The sequence below is a fragment of the Uloborus diversus genome, chromosome 3 (genome assembly GCF_026930045.1).
Source record: "Uloborus diversus isolate 005 chromosome 3, Udiv.v.3.1, whole genome shotgun sequence".
In the NCBI taxonomy this organism is placed as follows: domain Eukaryota; kingdom Metazoa; phylum Arthropoda; class Arachnida; order Araneae; family Uloboridae; genus Uloborus; species Uloborus diversus.
In genome coordinates this window covers 67,726,670-67,751,539 of record NC_072733.1, presented here as the reverse complement: position 1 = coordinate 67,751,539, position 24,870 = coordinate 67,726,670, and the positions used below count along the sequence as shown (strand labels likewise).

Sequence of the window (24,870 nt, the reverse complement as noted above, 5' to 3'; positions counted from 1 at the left end):
ACATGTGTCCGTGGTACATGGTTGTGTGTCCTTGGGTACAAAGGTATGCCATTTTGGTTTTGCAAGGCAGTCACATCGACAGGACCACAGTTTTACAACATTAAAAATCAGAAACAAAATCTTCAAAATATAGAGAACACGACGAATTGCTCATGTTATTTTTTACTTAGATCCTACTAAAACCGAAAAAATGTGATGGAATCTTAAATGTTCGTTGGGGTTGAAACTTTCTGGGGGTATTGGAGAAGGCTGTGACACACACGTTGAACCCCTATTAATATCCCTCTCGACGATACCCGGAATTTCCCGACCAACGTCCGTGGGTACAGCAGCTTCCCCTAATGTAAATGAAGGGATATTGAAAAATTTCGACAAAGATAGGTTTGCGAGGTAGATTTGAGATAAACGGATTCGACTGTACTGTAATATATTTTTTTCAATCGTCGCAAATTTTCATACTCTATTTCAAAGCTTATGGTCCTCAAATGGTTAAAGAGATTAAACAGAGCTTGTCTCGTACAGAACTAGTAACTTCGGTTCTATGGCCGAATTTTCCTGTTCTTACATCATGAAATATGTCGCTGGTAGCAATAGAATTATTCTTAAATGTTCAAGGCTTATTCAGGAAGTACAAGGCTTCTTGCACCAATATGTCATGGCGGAGGGATATTAACTTCTCAAGGCTGAAACATCCGAATAATGTTACTATAGGATAAACATTCTCAGTGAGCAACTTTATAAATATTTTTCACACGACCTCTCTAAATTCATTTCTGTGCGATGTTTTGAATAAACCATTACGTCTTTACCTTAACCATCAATTCAAAAATGAACTCCTTCTAATGTAGAGAACATTGTAATCCTGAAAATCACAGAATTTGTGTATAATATGATTATCAACATTGTTAACTTTATCTTACTACACTTCAGGGCTTTCAAAGCCAAGCTATATCAATTAGAGGAACCCTTATAAAAAATAGAGTAGAAAGAATAAACTTCTTGCGTTAAATTCTTACATTCTAAAACATTCAAAAATTTTGAACTCCTGTTTTTTTTTTCTTTTTTTTTGTTTTAAATAATAGCGAGATTTTTAAACGTAGGATAGATCATTTGAATATATTTTTTTTTTTGAACATCTTATAAAGTCAAATATTAGCTTAATATTCAAGCATCAAATTTGGAAAACAAAACTAGTTTTGAACTTTGATAATTATAATAGCCAAATGGAAATTGGAATTTTAGTTATCTTTCATTACTCTTACTTTCAAGGAAAAAAGATAAAATACAGCGAAAAATTTAAATTATCAAACAGACTGGCTAAACATACACACGCAAAAAAAAAAAAAAAAAAGATAGCTATATCTTGACTGATTCCAAAATTTTGCTAACGCAAGAAGAGTTTTTTTTTTTTTTTTAAAGCGAGTAACCTTCAGAAAACCATGGACAGCAATTTCACACATAAGAATTCAAAATGCTTCTCTTTAGTAGAGACCGCAATTACGTAAATTGTTGGCAATAATGAGATCAGTTACGGCATCAAATACAAATTGAATGTTAGTGGTATCAGTTGCACAAGTCATGTGAGTATAGACTTCTTTTGTAGTGGATTTATTCTTCGATTCGAATTGGGCCTGGATATACTGCGCTGCTTCTCCGTATTCTTGGGCACCTAAAAAATGAAATAATATGCTGCATCGCCTCAAAGCTCATGAAAGAAATGTGATATCCACCGTTACATAAAATTCGAAGAAGGCATTAAATTTTGACTTCGCAAATAAGTACTTAAAAAAGTTAAGCCTCAAATTATCTTTCTGCCTATTGAATTCACAACGAAATATCACTGTAGCTGTTTTACGGAAGGGGTAGTGAAGGTAATTACCCCCTCTAAGGAATCGGAAGATATACTAATTTTTTGTAAAAATTAAAAAGCATGACAGAAAGTTTCATATCTTTTTGAAATTTGGCTAGGAACACATATACTGAGTCAAAAATAGATGAGTTCAATACACAGGGAATTCGTATCAAATGTTCTGAATTTGAACAGTCGATGAAAAAAAAAAGTTTAAGTACTACGAGGCCGATATTGGTATTGGTATTGGTAGCTGAATTCTTAGAGTTTGACATCAACTTTTTTTTCTTGCGTCTGACGCATCTACGTGTTTTGGGAGCGGACAAAGGGGAAAACTGGTGTTACCGCAAGAGAAGAAAAAATGTTCCTTCGTTTGCAATGCAGAACATAAATCCGAAATAAGAGTACAAAAAACGTTTCGAACAGTTTTTAAAGAAATCAAGTTCCCTTGGCGCCAAACTTTTCTCGAAACGGGAAGTTTACAGAAAAGGCTATTAAGGGAGCTCAGGATGGTGTTCATGTGCTAATTTTTTTTGAAATATATCCTATGTTTGTATTAGTATCTAGTTTAACACATTTCTTAGGCTTTTAAACTCTCTGTTAAATATAGCGATCTCTCCAAATTCAGTACGTTTGATTTGGAAACTCTGCATATTGAAAAAGAGAAAACTTGAGGATAAAGCTACCCCTGAGGGTAGTCCGGTTCGAATTGCTTTCATGTAGGTAAACTCTGTACACCTCAACTGTAACTTTTCGTTCACGTTTGAACGGAAATTTAAATCCTAAAGAAAACCTCGTTTAATAGGTGAACTTGCTTTGAACAAACTTGAGTGAAAAGATACATAATGTAAGATATATAAGAAAAGATATATAATAAATAATGCATATAACAGGATTTTTTAAAAATTTTTAATTAATTTATTGTTTATTTTTTGAATAAAAAAATGTTTTTTTTTTTTTAAACATTAGTGTGTATGGGACGAATGCAACCTCACCTTCCTATGCTTCGAAATTATGGGTGAGATAAATATGTTTGATCTTATAAAATTTCCAATATTCCATTAAACCCCGCAGACATCAGCTCAAGAACAGCACTTGAAAAATCATTTAAAAATCAAATAATTAAATGATGAATGTTTCAAATGCTTTTTTCTGATTGTGAGAACCTTATACATATGTATTCTTGCGTTCTAAATACACTCTATATATATTTAAAAAAAAAAAAGAAAGAAACTTGAGGCACGTAGAAGTTGTCCGAGTGAAATGAGCTTTTACACCCATAAAGACAACATTGATATGACTAAGTGATTATTAAATAAAATCAAAATAATCATTTGTTATTGGAAAATGCTACTGAACGCAGGTTTTAGCACCCTGTTGAACCACCTCTAGCGTAAATGCATTAGGCAATACAAATGAGCGTGAGGTATAAGAGTCGTACGATGTCTTACGTCATCTCGTACCACAGTTACTGTAAACGCGCCACAAATTCAATCAAACTCGTAGGTAGTCCAAATTAACATCCCGAGCAATCGATATGCTCTATCTGTGACAAATCAAGAGATTGAGCAGCTTAGAGAAGGTGATGATGTGGAAGAGGAAGTCCTTTGACATCCTTGCTGTGTGGGACCGTTCATTGTTCTGTTAAGAAATGGCTCCTGGGAGCCCTGCCATTAGGTCCAACACATGTGACTGAAGCATAGCTTAAATGTACCATTTGGTTATTATTATGTTGTGGATTAGTATTCGGGTTGAACATGTATCGTATGCCATGGCCCCCGATAGTATCATCCCTGCTGCAGGCGCAGTGTGCAGCTGAAAACAAAGGTAGGATTAGGGCTTACTCACTGCCGCCTCCATTTGGAGTACTGTCGGGTTCGACGGGATCGGACAACAACCGAATGGATCTATGCATAAGTTTTTTAAAAAATTGAGGCCCCTAGGAAGATTGGGTATGGGGCCCCAGGCCAGGCCTAGTAGCCCTGTGCAGCAATCAGGCCCTGGCTAAAATACTAAGAAAAGAAAGAACTTCCCATTCTTCTGCATTGGAGATCGCGGTCTGAACTTCCAGCGAGTATTACAAAAAAATTTGCATAATAAAACATCTTGTTCAGTGGGAAAAGACCGTTTCTTTTGACATCCCTAACTGAACAGATCAAAGACTCGTAAAATGCCTAGAATAATACTTCACAGAATAAAACTTGAGTTTAAACGCAAAAAGAGCAATCATCTTACCATACTCACTTTGTCAAAAAACGGACCGCCGAGTTCGCTCTCCTCTTCGTATTATAGCTTAATGTCGGGCTTTTAAGCTATAGGTGGCCCGACAGCGTGCTAAATTTTCCATTCATTTGAGATTTTTCCAGTAATCAAGATCATTTTACTTTTATTTTGTAATCGCTTTCTCACATCAACAATGTTCTCACGTATATGAAATTTCGTATTATTCTGACAACTCCTTCTTGCTGTGTTGATTTTTTCATTATAGAGTGTATTTAGGTTTTTATGCAATTAAAAGCACCCAGAGCCTCATTAGAAAAACTGCTCAAATCACTTTCTCGGGTAGTAAAACCAGATTTTAGTACATGCTTATTAGTCAGAATGATTATTTAATGTGAACAAATATTAGAAGTACTGGGTGTGGCAAAAGATATGAATCGGTTGTAAAGGGATGTTAAATAAAAACAATTTAACTTCAAAAAATTATGTTTATATTGTTCGATACAGCAGACAATATAGTTTTTTACATTAAGTTTTAAAGATGACATCAGGTTTTTTTCCTTTTTAATTTTAACATTTTTTAAAATAGCAGGATTTCATTTTTCTGAATAAAAAAATCAGTATTTTGACTTCTAACTGCTGTAATAGTTTTTTTTTTTTTTTTTTTTTTTTTTTTTTTGAGGCGTTGGTGAAGAGTCGCTGAAAATGGCTCATTTCTTCATGGATATTAATGGAAATTTTAGAGAACATTCTCCAAATTATACCTTAGGTTGTAAAAGGTATAGAAATAAAGGTATATAAGAACTATGTCGTCATTATATAAATCAAGACTCGGATTTTCTTTTGAACTAGATACAGATAAACGCTTTTCTATAATGTTAAATTAGTTTTGCACGATTGTCGTTTAAAAGAAGAAATTGAGAAAAATTCGAAACACAGCGAAGAAATTTTTAGATTTTCATGCATTAATGGTTAGGCAAAAATGACATGCTTAAACCCTCATGCTTTATTAATAAAGTTTTCGAAACATATGCTATTTAATTTAAGCAAAGTAAGAGCATAAATAATTTTCCCTTATAAATCTACAGTTATTTTGACAACCAGTCCCAGAGAATATTAATGGAATATAAGAGATACGCAAACAGGACTCTGTGCAATCAAGATGATAAAGTTCATGCTGTCATGAATCTGTGCAATCAAAAATATCAAATACTCTGATGTCATGCCAAACATGCATTTATTAAATCTAAAACTCTACCTGTATACTCTGGAAAGCAGATTGTGAGAGGGGATTTATTTATTTTCCCCTCGAATAAATCTTTTTTATTTAGAAAGAGAATGATAGATGTTTCAGAAAACCACTTGTTGTTGCAGATGGAATCAAACAGCTTCAAACTCTCATGCATCCTATTCTATATTTGCAATAAATTAAAATTAGAATGTGAGAATGATTGCAACTTTTATACTCAAAAGATTAAATTTATCTCAAATAGCAACCATTTTTCGACTACTGAAAGAATACAAACATAGAAATAACTTTATAAATATAACATAAAAATAACATTTCAATTTTGATTTCTGTAAATTTATTTATGTTGAAATGAGAGTTTTATCGTCAGATTAAAACATATAGTAACTCCTAGATTTATTGTGAGGATACGTTTAGTGAGAAACTGAACATGTTTGATTATATTGGAAAAAAAGGAAGTACTCATAGATGGTGATTTACGATAATTTCCGCTATAAAATATTACTATACCGTATGTATTAGAGATATCTCTAGTTTTATTTATAAGCAGTAATAATGAGTACCTTAATGTTATTTTTATTTTTCAGTCAGTTACTTTTATTGTTATAGTTCTTTAATATTTACAGAAACGTTGGGATAGAACTATCTCTGCCAACCAAGTAGTTAAGGTAAACAATTTTAAATTAAAACCTGATAATTACAAGGTCCCGCTATTAATTTCCAGGACTGACGTAATTGTAGGAGAACGAAAAGCCGGAAGATAGCCCTAATGATTGCATATTGAAGAACGTTTTCTTGGGCATGTGCACTGCAATCGGCGTCATTCTAAAGTAAGTGGTTCTCGTGGAAAGGCGCATTAAACATAGCTCTCAAATTCCAGTCGTCGAAGTGAAAATGGAGGAAAGAATTAACATTAAATTTTACCTCAAATTGAGCAAGACAGCTGCAGAATCATATAAAATGTTGAAACAAGTTCACTTGAACTCTTGAACTGTTTAAACAATTTCGGGACGGGCGCAAAAGCGTCGATGATGATCCACACACAGGTCGACCGCAGTCCGTACGCACGCTGGAAGCAATTGAAAAAGTTCGCATTAAGGTGACAACAGGAACTGAAGACCTTTTTTAATGCGCCTTTTTCAGAATGGCGCCGATTGCACTGCACGTGCGCAAGAAAACTCTTCAATATGCAATCATTTGCGCCATCTTCCGGCTTTTCGTTCTCTTACAGTACTGGAAATTAATAGTCGGACCTTGTATGAGAATTATATAAACAATCATGCACAGGACAGTGTTACTAGCTGCAGCTTTATTGTTATTTCCATGAAGCACTAAATCGGTGTTGAGAGTGTAATTAAAGATATATAAGTTTAATTGATTTTTGAAAGGAGCCAGGCTTGACCATGAAACGACTCATAGGTATACGACTTAGGTAATCGCACATAAATCAAAGCAAACGTATTGTCCGTTAGCCAGGAGAAGGTACAGTATAACCTCGATTTAACGATTGTCAAGGGACTGGAAAAAGTTATAGCAAAATCAAGGATATCGTTAAATCGAGGAGCACAGACATTCAATGCAGTCAAATCCGGACCAGTGAAATGTATCATTAAATTGAGGAAATGGTTAAATCGGGGATCGTTAAATCGAAGTTATACAGTAATTGGCTCCGCCTTCGTCAAGTGGTATCCGACGATTCTATTTTGCTGATTTAAGAAGAACGGTAAGATCATATTATTTTGTCAAAAAGTAGCAGTTTTAAAGCTTAAGAATAACTGAAGAAGATACTAAGACTTTTTCACCCATCTAAATGCGAGCCAAAGTTAAATGCCTGTTCCAGAGCATAAAGCTGATTCCAGTCAAAAAAAAAAAAAAAAATAGTTCTGAAGATTAAAGTATGTCAAAATATAAATAATTTTCAAAATTTGATAAATATATATTTTGTGGTTCATCACAACTAATTTTTGTTGTAATAAAATGATACAGTTCTTGTAATTTAATATTTTAAGTATAATTGAGATCTATTAATATTCAGTGTAGTACTTATTTAGTTAATATTAGTCACGTTTTGATTTTAAATGTTTAATACTATTTTTCAGGTACACGCGGGACAAAGAGTAGTAGTTCATTTCGTTTACTTATTCTTTCATTTGTAAATCACTTATTCATTCATTCACTATTTTATTTACTTATTTATTTTTCCCATACATTAATTTATTTGTTGATTGTTTCATTCTTTACTCATTTATTCCTTTATTTTATAGAATATATTTTTAGTAAATCAAATAGAAAATCTTTCATTAAAAAATATTTTACTTTTCACTTTGCCCCATAAAAAGAGGAAAAACTTCCACTTTTTTTTCCTAAAGATGCAAAATTATTGCCAAAAATAAAAATGTTTCATTGCAAGTTTTATAAAAATACATTAATCTTTCCTTGTGCTGTACAATTTTCAAAAAAAAAAAAAAAAAAAAACCCTTCACTTTGCCCCACATTCCCCTAAATGAGGTAGGTTTTATTACGTTTAATGGCGCAAAAGCTTTTATAGATATATGTCCCATAACGATCCTTAAAGATTTAAAAGAAGTGCAACAATTTTAAATGGTATCTGTGTGCAGAGGCATTATGCTCGGAGGTTAATTCAAAATACCGTACCATATTTAAGATTGTAAATCATATCATTAATAGCGAACTGCAACAGGCATTTTAGCAAGAACCACCATCTCTCATTCGTTTGTTTCTTTCTTTATGGGTTTTAACTTTGCACGTTCAATAAATAAATAATAGAGAACTATAAAGGTAACTTATTCATATGAGGTTAAATTGAAGCCATATTTTTCATTCTGTATAAAATATAAAAGCCATATCTATGTTTCAATCTCAGGGGGGTGACCCACTTACCCCAGTGGCCCACTTATCCCAGCCTACACTATATTGAAAATTTAAAATTAACGTAAAATTTGCTTTTCATCATATTTTTGGAAAAGCATTTGAATTAAAATTTTCCGTATGAAAAAATAGCAGAAAAGAAAAAGAAAAAAAAAAGGAGACTCATTTATATATTTTCCAGTTATTTCTTTAAATTCAAAGACTTTAAATCAAAGCGAAATTCTAATGTTTCTCTACCTACAATAGTGATTTTTTCTTAAAAAACCGAGTAACTCGCGATTCAAGAGGAAACATGGGGGGCAGAATATTTTTTAATTTTAAATTATTTTTCTAATACACATTAAAATCTCTATATTAAAATTTTGATATTGGTTTTCAGTTTTTAGACGTAATTTCATTTTGAAATTACATTTCTTATATCCTCTAACTTCTCTTTCGCTATCAGAGCTTGATTTTCTGAACCAGCTTAACTGTTTATTTAGTCAAGAAAAGGGATTCGGTTTACAAATTCATCCACAAAGCTTTTCAACATTCAATATTTTTTGAGTCCTTTTTTTAAAGAAGAAACTTACCGTAGATTCATCTTCATGCAAGACTTGATCATATTCACTGATGGCAGCGCAAAATATAATTGCTGTTACATCTTCGAAGCAATGGATCCACTTCTTTCTTTCAGACCTTTGCCCACCAACGTCAAAAAGCCTTTCAAAGAAAATTGTTATTTATCTTACACTTTTAATGAAAAGACAAAAAAAAAAAAAAAAAAAAACCCTGAATGAATATTTAAAATCAAGAAAATCAGCGCTATGACGTCTTTCAGAGGCTTAACTTTCAGTGTTTTAAAATAAAATATTCCCTAAAACTGCAAAATAAAAGGTTTGCTACTACGGTAGGATCAAGTAATTGCTGGTATTGGAAAAGCAATTGAGGGGGGGGGGGATTCTAGTTGGGTAATACGTTCATCAAGCAACCACTTCACTTTGAAACGCTTCCAGCCAAACAGGATAAACAATTTAAAGGATCTATCCATATTTCTGAGGAGTTGAAGATGGGAGGAGGTTCTAACGGAAAGAGAAGAACAGGGAGGATGATAGTTTGGCAGATACTTGGCAGGCAAACTAGATATCATAACTTTTCAAGGCTGAGGGTTTTTGGGTTTAGGATGAAGGGGTTCTTTTTGTGCGGAAAAGTTAAAGGCTTTCTTGGCGGGGAAATTTTTACAACGGGTTTTTTTTTGATGAGATTTTAAGACTACATGAGATATGGTTAACAAACAAATAAAAACAATAATGATAAAGTTAGCTGACAAAACCTATACGTCATCTTGCCTTTTAGAGGTATAAACGTTGCTAATTAGATAAAAAATATCAATGAAAAATAAGTGGCTATATAAATTAGTTAAATGATTAGAAGTGACTACTTCTCTACATTACTCTATTAATCACTCGTTTTAAAGTTAAGTAAGTCACTTGAGTCCCAATTTTTTAAAAACTTTCATAAACCGCAAAATAAATAAATATCGCACAAAAGAGACCGCACAAAAACAGGTTTGCGTGTATAGTTTGATACATCTGTCACTTACTTGAAATTGAGATTCTTGAAGGAAAAATGAATCTCGACTATTCCAGTGGTCTTCACACGTGTGCGCAAAATGTCTTGCTCTGAGGGCAAGTAATCTTTCTGTCCCAAACGGTCCAGATCATCTAAGAAACTGCATCAAAAATAGTTGTTACTTCAGATTTTCGATGTTTATTATAATGCAATTTTAAAAACCTACACTGTAAAAAAATTCAAAAAAAGTTCTGGAAAATGACGGGCAGCTGATGTGCCTAATTTCTGCAAGTAACATATCTTACTAACAGCAGAAACATTTTCCGGTAAAATTCAGTAACCTTCCTGAAATTATCCTGGAATCTTTCTGAAGAATTCAGTAATCTACCCTAATAAAGCCAGTCGTGTCTCTGGAACCTTCAGAGAGAACTTAGGTAGATTTTATGTAATGGCTTGGAACCTTCCTGCTTTACCAAGAACGTCCAAAAACATTATGTATTGTAATCTTGGCCAAAAGTTGGAATTGCAAGCAAGTACCATGAATCTAACTCGCTTGCAATTCTTCCAAAGCTGTCGTTGAACTGAAGACGATATACTTATTAAATACGCTCGGTTCATCTTTATACTGGAAACTAAAAATATTTTTCACGACCATAAGAAGTCTGCATTTGTACAACTTGTAGCAATTCAGGAAACCTTTTGACTAAAATACTTAATTTTCTTAGGAAGTGGATAAAAACCTTTGATATCCCGAAATGTTTCACCGAAATAATAAGTAACGTTTCGGAATTTTTTTACAGTGTATGAGTGTCAATACGTCCATAAATATATGGTTTACACTAGATTTTCACAGGAAATTATTTTATAAAAATACTATAAAATGCGTTGTATGTTGGAGACTATACATTATGTAGCACAAAAGTAATCTGACAATGCAAGAGCGTGTATGTGCATATATTATGCAGTACGTCCGCGTTTAACTTGCATGACCTTTATTTTCGCAACTATTAGTCTTAGATACATACTTCCAATTTCAAAACTTGTCAAAAAATGTGATGTTAAAATGAGAAGTTAAAATGTTACAAGTTCAATAGGAAAAAAAAGCGAAAAAATATGATATCGAACTTTTTATATGAACCTTTGGTCCTTTCATTCAAATTTAGAGAAGTTAAAAACATAAAAAATTGAATTTAAAAACAAAAACTATTGACATTAGTTGGAGCAATATTAAACGAGATAGAAAAAGGTAGTGTTATTCCGCTTTAATCGTGGCCTTTTAGATCTTTTTATGTTCCACTTAGTGCCTTAATAAGTCGGATTTTTTTCTTTCAAACCGTACAAGTTTTTGTATTGTGTTTTTACGTATTATAAAGTAATATTTCCTTTTATTTTTCGATAGCAAGGAAAAGGATAAATATGGAATCAACATTTTCCATTATCGGTGCTTTTTGATAGTGCGATATATTACCATCTCATTTTCAGCACGGTTCCTAAGAACTGTAATATTTCCTTGCATTTTGGTCGTTAAATGTTTAGAATATTTTGTGTTTGTAATGTTTTATTTATGATGATAAATTCTGTAAATATAACTTTAAGGACTTAAAAGCCATATACAAAGTTTGATTTCTTATTTTTTTCAGTAGTTTTTTTTCGCTTCAAACTTTTGTTATTTTACTCTGCCTTTTATTTTAATCATTTTTGCAATTGAAAGTATCCATTAAGGACTAACAGTTGGAACACAGGTATCGTGCAGGTTGACCCGCTATATATACCAAACAAATGTACTTGGCGACAGTATAAAATTAATTGAATCAATATCTATCGATCAGTACATCTCTCTTATCTAGTATCGATTTATATATCTCCATCTATTTATGTATTTATCCCTCTATATTTATTAATTTATATCTCTTAATTTCAAGAACACATTTTCTATCATTTATGTATATTTATGTCTGTTTTATCTGTCTCAATATTCATCTGTCTCTATAACAGTGTAAGTCTTGCCCTGTTTCAACATTATTGCACCGCTGCGCCGTATACATTGCACAACTCACAACTGTGAATATTTATCTACAACTTGAACCGATCCCTTGCAGAAAATTTTATTGTTTGACTATCAGAAGGCAGTTAAATTGAGTTTTCGGAATTCACAACACTACACTAACATAGCAAGGAGTTCTGGCTCAATTGGATAAAAAGTGCTAAGAATAACATAAAACATTATGTAACTTTTTCTATAATTAATTTGACAAAAATCTGACTCCGATGTGCACATCATCGACAAAATCTTTATTTGTAGTACTAAACCAAATTCCATGTTTTTATGCGTTATCGTTGTTTTGGGAAGCGTGCCACACACAAACACACACAAATCTTATTTAATTATATGGGTCATTCTCCAGAAAACGTAACTTTTGAACGCAAATATTTTTCAATTTAGAAACCTTTTGTTTTCTTTTTTTTTTCATTCTTACATGAAAGTGTTACCTACTAGAAGTAACCATAAACAATGGCCCAGCTAAGTTCCAATTATTTTACTCATAAATAAAAAAAATAATAAATAAATAAAAAATGCCTTATTCACGGAAATGAAAAAAAGAAAAAGAAAAACTTTTAATATTTAAAAATTGAGGCCAATTTAATATCAAAGTAGTAATTTTGTTAATTGTGCAAGCAATCGGCTATTTTAATGATTAGTGAGAATATAATATTAAGCGCTCTTAATTGAGTTACGGCTTAATTAGTAGTTTCAAATGCATGTTAAAAATAATATTTAACAAATTTGAGGATATATTGGCAATTTAAAATTTTGGTAGACTGCCTATTATTGAAGTATTTCCCCTGCATCATTAGTTTTCACCTCAGAAATAATGACATTGATAAGGTCTGTCACGGAGGTCAGGAATTTTCCATTAATATAGGCCTAATAGATACATTTTTCAGGGAGAATGTTTTCTCTCCGTTGCTACAATCTGCACATGTAAAGCATATGAAAACATGTTCACTTCTTTTTTTAAATTAATTTACATCCCTGAAATTCAAGTTCACGGAGGTGAGATGTCAGAATAACCATACTAAGTTTTTAAAGCAAAATCTATCATTTTGTTTTTCGACAAAAATCTCACAACTTCAACTACGGCTGAAAATAAACAAGGGGGCTCCCTTGTGTGATGGAAAATAAAATTTGGTGTCATTACTGCCACGTGTTAATGAGGAATGACATTTTGTGTTTAGGTAACGGAGGTGAGAATTTATTGTGTGACATGACTTCTTGTCTTACTAAAACGAACTAAAACACAATATTAAAAAAATAAACATACTTAAACAATTAGTATTTGAGACATTTGTGAAAGGAAAAATCAATAAATAAGTACATATTTTTAATTAAACAAGTTATTAAGCAACATAAACAGTCACACAAGGTGTGTGACATGCCACGAAGGTGAGAATTCACATGTTGTGAACCAAAAATATACGGAAATTGAAATTATTATTGAAAATCTTTTGGCAGGTTTAAATAGATATATTTTTGATGAAATTAAAAAGTATTGTTAAATGAATTGTTCCTTAAAAGTTTTTCTGTAAAAGGCGTGTGACAGAAAAGTTACACTTTTTGAAGAATGACTGATATGCAGTAGACATTCAGCGGCGTAGCGTAGGATTCTGCCTCCCGGGGCAGGCACCAAATTTGCCGCCCCTCTTACATTCTCCTGCTAACTGCCCCCTTCCCCCCCCCCAAAAAAACGATATTTTTAATATTTTACAGAACGAAAACAGGATTTTATTATCCAAAACGTGTTTTACATTTTAATACGTATAATCTTACGTCAACAGGAAATATAGTTGATCGAAATATTTTTCAAAATTTATTGCATTATGGGTGATAATATTTAATCCTTAAATCAAAGCATTTTAAACATGATCAAAAACTATATACGCGGGAGAGTGTTATACCTTGGGCATTTGTACGTTTGGACACTGCGAATTTCTAAGAATCTATTTTTAGCAGCCATGTTTTTGCAATCTCTAATAGTAACCTTCACCACTAAATGGTGCCATAGTAAAAATCCGCATCAAATGAGTAAAAATTGACGATTTTGTGAGAGAAAGTAAATTTCATGACTCCGAAGTAAATATTATTTTTATTTCATTTATGTCTTTGTATTTGTAAATTTAATCGACTGAATTTTATTCTGTTACAAAAGAGAAGTACCCAAAATATTTTGGTTATGAGAAAACAATGACAGTGCATCTAGATTGGCCATCATTTTGGTTTTTCTTAAACCACGTGGTGATTGTACCTTGGGACAGCCAAATATTTTGTACCTTAGGACACGTTCCAAGGTACAACATATGCATGGTTCTTAATAATTAAGATATGCTTAGGAACATGGAACTATGTTCTAAAATGTTAGATAATAATTCATAATTTAATTTTCATTATTAATAATTAATTATTCATGATTTAATTCATTACCATGAAAAAATGTTTTTTTTTTTTTGATACAAAATTGGTTTAAGTATATGACTGTTTCTTGAATTACGAAAACTTTCCCATAGAAAAACAGGATGAGTCCCAAGGTACAATAGAATGTTGTATCTTGGGACAGCTTGGAACTTGTGCTTTTAATGGATGTCAAAATTTTATTTTCAAACTGTCTGAATTAAAAAGAAAATATATTGCATAGAAGTATGTTAGGGTATTTTAATGTGACTTTTAGATTTTAAATTTGTTTCAAATAATTAAAATTAAAAATTAAAATATGAAAAGTGTCCCAAGGCACAACACTCTCCCCTACTGGTAGTAATTCTTAAACCTTTTATTTGAAAGAAAAAGAAACAGAAATATAATTATAAATTACCAGATAGATACATATGTTTATACATGATTTTTTTTTCTTCTTAACCTACACTATATTAATTTTCTACTTTTCATCAACTGAAAATATTTAACAACACTATCAATGTCGATTGTATCAGTCTGTTCTATAAAATGTTATGGGTCATTCTCCAGAAAACGTAACTTTTGATCGCAAGTATTTTTCGATTTCGAAACTTTTTGTTTTCTTTTTTTTCCCATTCTTACATGTAAAGTGTTACCTACTAGAAATAACCATAAACAATGACCCAGCGAAATTTCAGTTATTTTACTCATAAATAAAAAAATGCTTTGTTCACGGAAATAAAAAAAAAGAAAAACTTTTAATATTTAAAAATCGAGGTCAGTTTAATATCAAATTAGTAATTTTGTTAATTGTACAAACAATCAGCTATTTTAATGATTAGTGGGAATATAATATTAAGCTCTCTTAATTGAAGTACGGCTTAATTAGAGTAGTTTCATATGTATGTTAAAAAATAGTAGTTAGTAAATTTGAGGATATACTGGCAATTTATAATTTTGGTAGAATGCCTATTATTGATGTATTTCATCTCCATCAGTTATTTTCATCTCAGAAATAATGACATTGATAAGGTCTGTCACGGAAGTGAGATTCACGAGGTGAGGATCTTTCCATTAATATAGGCCTAATAGATACATTTTTAATGGAAAAAAATTTTTTTTTTCGTTGCTGCAATCTGCACTTATTAAGCATATGAGAACATGTTCACTCCTTTTTTTACATTAATTTACATCCCTGAAATTCAAGTTCATGGAGGTGAGAAGTCAGAATAACCACACTAAGCTTTTAAAGCAAAACCTATCTTCTTGTTTTTCGACAAAAATCTCACAACTTCAACTATGGCTGAAAATAAACAAGGGGTCTTTCTTGTATCATGGAAAATAAAATTTCATGTCATTACTACCGCGTGTTAATGAGGAATGGCATTTTGTGTTTAGGTAACGGAGGTAAGTATTGTGTGACATGACTCCTTGACCTTCTGAAACGAACTAAAACACAATATTAAAAAATTAAATATACTTAAACAATTAGAATTTGAGACACTTGTTAAAGGAATAGTAAATAAATAAGTATATACTTTTAATTACACAAGTTATTAAGCAACATAAACAGTCACATAAGGTGTGTGACATGCCACGTTAGGTGAGAATTCACATGATGTGAACCAAAAATATACTAAAATAAAAATTATAATAAAAAATTGTTGGCAGGTTTAAATAGATATATTTTTGATGAAATTAAAAATCATTGTAAAATGAATTGTTGCTTAAAGTTTTTTCTGTAAAAGGCGTGTGACAGAAAAGTTACACTTTTTGAAGAGTGACCCTTATATAAAATGTCGTTATGTAAAATGACCCCCTGAATCCAAATATGACCACCGTTTCCTCCTACCCATCCTATATTGAAGTTTTGGAGATAGTGCCACTTTCTCCCTCCCCCCATTTTTAAAAGTTTTTGACTGTTTTAAAACCGTTATTTTTATTTGGAGTGGGATAGGGCATAGAAAAAAGAAAAGTTGAAAAACATGAACATTTGTCGCAAGGAGGGACCCTCAAGGTGGTACTCCTCCCTAAAATATTTAAAAAATCATCAAAACACGATCTTTTTTTTTCTTTTTTTTCCACAATTTGTTTTCGATTTTCTCGATGCTAAATCAAAGTATCAGCTTCACTTTTATGAGCTCCATGTCCGAAAAAATGTGCACGTTGAAAAGGGGAAAAAAAAAATAAATAAATAAAATAAATGCAAATTTAAAAAAAATAAATATATCTTGAAGCACCGTATGTTGCATGTGAGTCGCATCACAGATCTTTAGTCGCAAACTTTCTCGAATTATTTATGTTTATTAAAGTTATGATCACACATATAATTAAGTAATTAGTCAATAATTGTATATCTTCTTTACATAAATAAAACACAAACTCCAAATTTATATGTCCGGGGTAAACTCGGAAAATAACGGACCGATTTCATTAAAATTTTTAGTGTGCCTAGTGTGCTGGGAAGGTTTTAGACCTTTTCAAAAAAAAAAAAAGAGTCGATGAATAATTATTTTTTTATTCGAAATTGACGTTTCGGACCCAAAAATGGATCTTTCTACCAGGGGCGGACTGGGTCCCCTAAGAGGAGACTCAACCTTGATTCCGAAACCCGAAGGGCGCAAAAGAAAAAAGGTTCACAGATTTGAGGGCGCAAAAAGAAACAGGTGCACAGATTCGTGGGGCAAAGAAAAAAAAGGGGAGGAAAAGGGGGCGGTCAGGTTTGAGAGCGGAAAAAAAAAAAAAAATCGAAGACGCTCAGGATTAAGGGCGCTAAAAAAACCACAGGTTCGTAATGCTTTTCGAAACACGTGGAGGCGCACTCACGGAGTTAGTTAAGGCAATGACTGCTAGCAGGGGCGGACTGGCCTACGGGCCGACGCGTCCTCGAACGTCCTCTGTAAGTCTTCGTTTTTTTGGGGGGTGGGGGTGGAGGAGGGGTAACGCCCTCAAACCTGTGCACTTTTTTCACCCAAAAAACCTTTGCGACCTTCAACTTCACCTCTTTCGTTTTTTTTTCTTTGTTTAGTGCCCTCGAACCTATGTGCCTTCTGTTAAATACTTTTTTGCTCCCTCGAATGCGTGTGCCTTCGTTTTCTTTCCGTTCTTTTTGCGCCCTAGATCCTGTGCGCCTTCATTTCTTGTTGCGCCCTCAAAACTGTGCACCGCCGTTTTTTTTTTTAGCTCCCTCAAACCCATGCGCCTTTTTTTTTTATTTTGTGCCTGATTAAGGGACAAATTTTCCTAGCCATGGTTAGAAATCGTTTGCGTTCATTTCAAGGCTTAACTTAAGTATAAAATTTAACTCTGCGAACTCCACCTTCCACTGGCCTCGGCGAGCGAGTCAGGGGTGGCCAGTGGTGGTGGCGTTTATCACCAACACACGCACATGCCTAAACACACACACACCTACCTATACACACAAATGTCTGCACATACGTCTACCTATACACACACATGCTTACACACACGCGCCTACACGCACACACACTCGTGAGTCTTGATTGCGAAAAACATAATTTGAATTCAAGACGCAAAAAATTAATTTTTGTTTAACTTTATTTGCGTCTTCAAACTTGTGCTCCTTCGGGGTTTTTTTTTTTTCCTTTTTTTACGCCTTCTAACCACCTGTGCACCTTCGAGGTTTTTTTTTTCGTTGCACCCTTTTTGTAGTCAAGGTTGATGCCCCCTTGGGGGACCCAGTCCGCCCCTGACTGCTCGTAGATCTTTGTGATTTAAAATCCTCTCCAAAGAGGTTGAACACCCTCTTTCTCGTCTATGTCAGCTCCAGTGATAAATAGTCCGCATGCATGTTAGTATCTAGCATTTCGTGCTCATGGCTCAATGAGAAAAATTTCCTGAGATAATGTAGAAGTGAATAGTAAAAAAAAACGTTTTTGATGTGTGTTGATTTAGTGAGACAAATTTCGCCATCCTTAACCCTTTTGATTTTAATGTAGTGTTACAGAATTTGCCACCCCTAGCAAAGTGCCACCCGGAGCGAGTGCCCCATTTGCCCCCCCCCCCCCTACGCTACGCCACTGTAGACATTAGGGGGTGTACTCCAATTTCTTCCTCAGACCCGGAGGAATAGGGGGAGCTAACAAAGCGCTTATTGTTAGCCGATGCTCTCCAACCATACCTCCCGCAGAGAAAGGTGTTTGAGAATACAAAACTGTTTTTCCTTTGAAAATGAAGTTGGCGATTACTTGGCGTCTTAAGGGGTTGCCCACCCATAAACAGGTGAGTGAAAATTAAGAATAGGTAGCACGTGTGTCCACGATTTCAAAATGGCGGACGTAACATTTATTCAATCTACTAGAAAAAGAAAATCTCCGCAACATATAACGATTATTTGTACTGCATATTTTCATTCCAAAAGAGGAAACAAGACGTACTGATCCCGCATTAGAAAATTGACATGAAATTGTCGTGAAAATTTTCTGTCTTCTAATTTTAAAATGGTTTTCCAAAATAAAAGAATCCTCAAAACTTTTAATAATAATGAAGTAAAAGTACTGGTGAATAGCGAATAGTTAAGCTGATTTTATTTTTTCAACTTCTGAAATTTTTTTAATAAATATATTTTTTAAAAAAATAATAAAGGGACCATTTCATCGTATTTTTTCCGAATGTAAGGCTTCAACATGACACTTTTTTTGCCATAACTGCTTGATGTACTGTTTGATGAGCACATTGTTTTATTTTGAGTTTGCGTGTTGGAAGGACTAACTCAAAATAAAACGATGTGTAAATTAAACTGTAAATTAAACTTGGTTAGTCATTCAGCTTGGACACAATCTGTGAAATTCGGTACATATACTTGTTCTAGAACATAAAATCCACAAATCCAAATTGTCAGTTTCCATGTGCATTTTTTATAATTACTGAAATCCATGATGATTTTCACTGACTTTCCAGTTGCACGGGTACTCTACAATGACATGTTTGTTCAATATTAAGGGATGACATTTCTAAATGTTTAAATCCGAGACAGGATTATAGATTGCAAGATTACTGGGTAAAGATTGTAGATGCTTGTTGTTTTTGAATAGTTACATAATTCAGTAAGCTCATTTTGTCCTCAGGGCTGATCCTAGGGTGTCGGCCGCCCGTGTGCAAAGACCTCATGTGCCGCTCCTGACCTCATGTGCCACTTCTTCATGTTTTGACTAATACTTAACGCCCATATAAATCTTTCTTCAAATTCCTGTATCAAGTTCTAATTTAAAAAAGAAAAAAAAAAAAACAGAAGAAGGATGAATTTATTAACTTATAATCTTAAGAACTTAGTTAGATCAGTTAATCAGTACGGTAAAGGTGTTCTTGTGTGAGGGTGTATATCAGCATCAAGACTTGGAACTTTTTAATTTTTTGATGAAATAATGAATCATGCTATTAATTTAAATATTTTAAAAAACATTTTTAAACTATTAGCTCAAAATTTGGTAATCGGAAACAACTTTTTTTTTTTTTTTTTTTAAATCAAGATAACGATAAGCAGCACAAGTTTGCGTTTGGTGCCTCAAAAATTGACCTTAAACTTGGAAATATCTCGTAAATCGCTAGATTTAAACTTAATGGAACATATTTGGAGATATCTGGTGGCTAGATTACGAAAATACACCATTGAAACGAAAAGCGAGCTAGAAACTGTAAGACTCGAAATGCGGCTGAAAACTTACTCAGAAATTGCAGAAAAAAAGAAAGAAAAAACAATGAGCGAAAAGTAGTCTAGTGTGAAGATATTTTTACACTATGCATCACTTCAATGGTACATAGTGATTACTTTAGATTTGCTTGATTACTTAAGTTTTATACTCAATAAATCTTAAGTAATCAAGCAAATTAGGTAATATATGAAGATTTGGTTGAAATATGCTCTTTGGACTATTTTGAAATGCTAAAGGCTGAAAAATAATGATAAATAAAAATTATAACAGAGCTATTTGGATTTTTTTTCCATGTAATTTTAGAAAAACTTACATGGTCTGCCCTGTATATTTATGTACCTAATAGAAAAGCTGCATAGGTTTTTAAAAAGAAAAAAAATGAAAACTATTCAGCAAACTTTCATTACCTTAAAAAATATAATTTCCTAATTTATTGAATTGGTAATTTATCTATAAAGCTTTGCTAGTTACCTTGCATTAATCATATTTTATTCTTTGCAATAACATATTAAATTGATGAAAACATCTGGGGGAAAACAGTAAAATGATTTAAAAAAAAACACTTAGTTTAAACCACGGTTTAAACCAACGTGGTTTAAACCAAACAACCCTGCCTATTATGCACTATTTTTCTTTTACTAATAATAAAGCTGAAAGTCTCTATGTCTGGATGTCTGTAGGACCCACCCCCCTTTCTTTCCAAATCAAAGTTCCATTCGAATGAAATAACATCAAAAAGGTCTATTTTTTTGGAGTTTTCAGCTTTTTTTTTTTTTTTTTCGCGAAATAAATCAATCCACCGAGCAGAAAATTATTTTTCGATCGATTACTAATTTTTACCTCCGAAAAGGGAGGGAGCAAGGAACCCTTTACTTTTAGGAGTGAGGAGGCAGTCAACCCCCTTTACGACTCACCCGCCGCTGGGATGTTCATTATACAAAATTCGTTAAAGGTTAGCTAAACTTAATAGCAGCTAAGCAGTTTCAAATGTATTGGCTGCTCCAGAATTAAATTAGTTATAACGGGAAAAGATAAAATGCAAATTTTTGAGCTTTGTCATCTAGAAATCATATGCTCATCTATTACATTTGATACTTATTTAGAACGAACCAAACTCATATAAATAGTCTTCAGAATTAAAAACCATTTTCTGCATTTTATCTTGAAGTTTTTATCGTTTTGAAATTCATTTGTGGTGAAACTTCTTTAAATTAAAGGTAAATTTACCTGTTTTTTTTTAAGTATAGACTTTCATTTAAAAAATATATATTAAGCTTAAAGAGAGAATAGCTTATGTTTCCCATTATCTGCTCTAAACATTGCATCTTTTTAAGCTCGAATTCAAAAACCATTTTGAACAATTATACTGAAAAAAAAAAAAAAAAAAAAAAGATTGTTAAAAGCGCTTTTGAACTGATTACTTGCTTCGAATCACAGAAAGTTCAAAAACCTGCATCACTTGAAAAGTTTAATCCTCGATGTTAATTCGTTAAATTTATTAGCTAAACTCTAATTTTAAAATAACTATTATTTTGTAATGTTTTTCAAAAAAAGCGTGCATTATGACCAGGGCCGGATTAAGCCAGTGCGGGACCCGTAGCAAATGCTTCCAAGGGGCCCTTCGTTTTCGAATGATATAGTGAACAATATAGCACTTCTTCATGGAGACGGGAGGTGTACTTATAACGTACATGAATACATACATGTGGATACAGTTTTAGAGCTTTACGATGGTATCCCCTTCTATTGTCTCTCGTCTTCCCGTTAGTACACGTTTTTAACTTTTAATTCCAAAAACGCAATTTTTGGACAATATACAGGGAGGAGGTCCGGGGGCTTACCCCCAGAAAATTTTCGATTTATCAATTCTAAAAATTCAATTCTAACAACCCCTGATCATATTCGGAAGAGAAGATTCAGAGGCCATTATTTGGAGAAACTGAAGCCAAAGAATGCGATCAAAGTAAAAAATTTGGGTTCACAGCGACTCTCCAGGCAGTTTTTTAAAATTGAAGTCTTAAATAAAACTAGATTATCCTTAATGATGTTGCAGAGAGAAGAAAAAGTGGTGCTGAAGGAGGTCCCATTGGAAAAATTTTTGAATTCATTATTTGTTATTAATCTAAAAACACAATTTTAAGCAAAAATTCTCGAAATTATATACTCTGAAATGGTATTTTTTTACGTTCTTTGGTGATTTTGGGGCGGAATTCGTGAAAGCCATTTTCTGGAAATTTCTCGAAAGTGAAGTTGTGAAAACGTGATAGATAGTATGCCATCGGCGGTTACGTTTCGGTATGGGATGGGGTTAAAGCACTCTCCGATGCAACCCGGAAAATTTTCGAAGTTAAAGTCTTAAAAGTGCATTTTAGAATACTGTTAACAATGGTGGATGGGGAGAGGTACACACCCATTTTAATTTTTCGAAATTATAGGCCAAAACGCGCATTTGCTGGCCACCTTATTAGACGACGTTATAGGACGGGATCGGGATCGGGCTCGGTATTACACCCATGGAAATTTTTCGAAACTGAAGTTCCGGAAAGCAGTTTTAGCGGGTTTTCGATTATGCTAAACAATTTTCTTCCTGAAATTATCTGAATTTCAAGTTCGAATAAAAAAGTTTTCGGCTACCTTTGGTAATGCAAAAGAAAAGGTTCGGACATGGGTGGCAGCTTTTTAGTTCCCTCCCACTCAGAGGAAAAAATTAGAAACGATATTTAAAGTCTTTCTTCTACACATAATTATTTTAGTTCATCAAAAAATAATGTTCTCTTTACAATTCATTTATTTCGCTCTACATAAGTGTGAAGTCTCAGAATCTTTTTTTTTCTTCTATCATGATCTCTTAATTTTGCTCATTGTTGTTTAGTGCCGGATCTACGGGGTCGTGTCACGGGCGGAAAATTTTGAGGGTGATAAATTGAAATGAAGTTGAGTAACCAAAGAGAGTTTAAAATGACTAATAATTACCTTTTTAGGACTCCAATTTCTTCACTTTTAAACAATTTCTGGATGGTAACCTTTTCCCCTCTCTTATCTAACATCACCAAAGAAAGCCTTAAAATGTGGTTTTAGGACTTGTGCTTTAAGAATTTCAGCATCCTCCTTCTCCTGCTTAAATTTGAGTTTTTAGAACCTAAAATCCGAAAAATTCCGGAGAAAGCCCTTAAACCATATCGATTTCAAAATTTCAAAAAAATTCCAAAGGAGAATACCCACCTACTTCCCTAGCTTCTCAACATTCGGGGGAAAAGGCTCCAAAGCATCAATCTTTACCTAAAATTAGAACTAAAGATAGCCTGCGTCTTGAAGATTTTAGTTTCTAACATTTTGCGAAGCAAACCCCTCCCCCCCCCCCCCCCCGATAACGTCTCCAGTGATAATCTAAAACCACGGTCTGAAACTTGAAGTCAGAATTGTTTCTGGGGTTCAGACCCTCATCCCTTTCTCTAATCTTCTCACATAGCTTGAAATTTTGTTTTCAGCTAAACCATGGGTCGATCCCTCAAACCCTTTCCTCCCAAAGATATCCTGAAATTGACTACAGTTTTGAGCACAATTTCAGGAAAGAACCCCTTCCCCTTTCCTCTATTATTATGAAACAACCAAAACTTCCTTTTTTTAGGCTTGAATTAGCTGAAAGTTTTAGGACCCTAACTCCCTTAAATTTCCTAAGATACCTTAAAATTGACTTCATTTTGAAAAAAGAAAAAAAAAAATCCAGAGAAAACTCAATTCTCCGTTCTCCAAACTTTGCCAAAAATTGTAATTTTTAGGTCATTTTTGAAACTTCTCTGACCCAACAGAGCTTTTTCTCCTTCCACTAAGAAAGATCAACTAAAATTGCCTTTTTAAGACTTCAATTGGGAGAAATTTCTGGAAAGCAATCTATCGAAAAAATAAGATTTTTATTTTATCTGAGCATTTAGAAAAGCTAAATCGAGAGAGAAGAGAAAGATAGAGAGAAATTTAAACGGGTTAAAGTACGGAAAGTAGCTTTTTTTTCTGGAATTTTTTCTCATGGCGCGGGGCCCCCAGAAGCGAGGGACCCGTAGCATTTGTACTTCTGCTCAATGGCTAATCCGGCCCTGATTATGACAGAGAAGGTATGTTAAGAAATAGTCTTAAATTAAAAAATAAAATGAGTGAGAACGACTATATACTGAATGCTGTGACGCATCTCTTATTTCTTTTCTATCACCCGTTGAACTGCAAAGAGCAGTTTCACGGTTTCCAAGAATTTTCGAAGAACTGTGAAGAGAGAACTCTTTTGGAAGGATTGCAACAATTTGGCCTGTTATCCTTCATCTTTTGGCGAGCGTCTATCCAGAGATTTACAAATTTTGCGTGACCAGTAATGGCGGACACATTGTACCTGCTTTTAAAGTTTGTTTCCTTTGACAAAGGAAGTGTCTACAATGGATAATCTGACAGGTGACGTCTCGAGGGAGAGGAACTTGGGAAGAAATTGGATGTAGCCACCCGGGGGCTCCGACTTGCGGCTGAAAGTGTAAATCAGCACAATGTATTAGCTGAATCGGAAAAAAAAATGTTTTTTCGAAGTTTGGAATTTTATGTAGATAAAACGTTGCCCATATAGCCTTACATGTACCACAAAAATATTTATCCAAATGAAAAAATGTTTAGGTGTGCAGCAGGAGGCCTAAAATTTATAATTTTTATCGAAAAATTGTCTTTTTCCTATATATTTTCTTTTAAAAATTAAGGCAAATTTTAAGAAGTTATCAAGCTGAAATTCTTTTTTATAGTAAATTCGATAATTGGCGTTAAATAGAAAGTTTTGCTCTCTTGCAACATTTAAGTCTACAACATGTTACTCAAGATATGGATTTTTTCAATTTTAAGTTAAATTTTTCATTTTTAATGTATTATTTTTTTACTATTCGTTTACAAATGTTGATTTGAAAATGAGTTCGCTAATAATTTTTGAACTTGATATTATTTTCAAAGGTATGTGTAATTTTTTAAG

General features: G+C 33.1%; 1 protein-coding gene across 1 annotated transcript in view; it reads right to left on the bottom strand.

Annotated features, from left to right (window-relative positions):
• Positions 1–1,481: 1,481 nt before the first annotated feature.
• Positions 1,482–24,870, bottom strand: part of LOC129219423 (guanine nucleotide-binding protein G(o) subunit alpha-like) — a 162,289-nt gene continuing 138,900 nt past the window's right edge. Inside the window, exons 5-8 of the mRNA XM_054853821.1 lie at positions 9,790–9,918; positions 8,780–8,909; positions 5,328–5,481; positions 1,482–1,669 (exon numbers count right to left, since the gene is read on the bottom strand). Of these exons, the coding sequence (XP_054709796.1) occupies positions 1,482–1,669; positions 5,328–5,481; positions 8,780–8,909; positions 9,790–9,918 (601 nt within the window). The remainder of the gene's footprint in view (positions 1,670–5,327; positions 5,482–8,779; positions 8,910–9,789; positions 9,919–24,870) is intronic.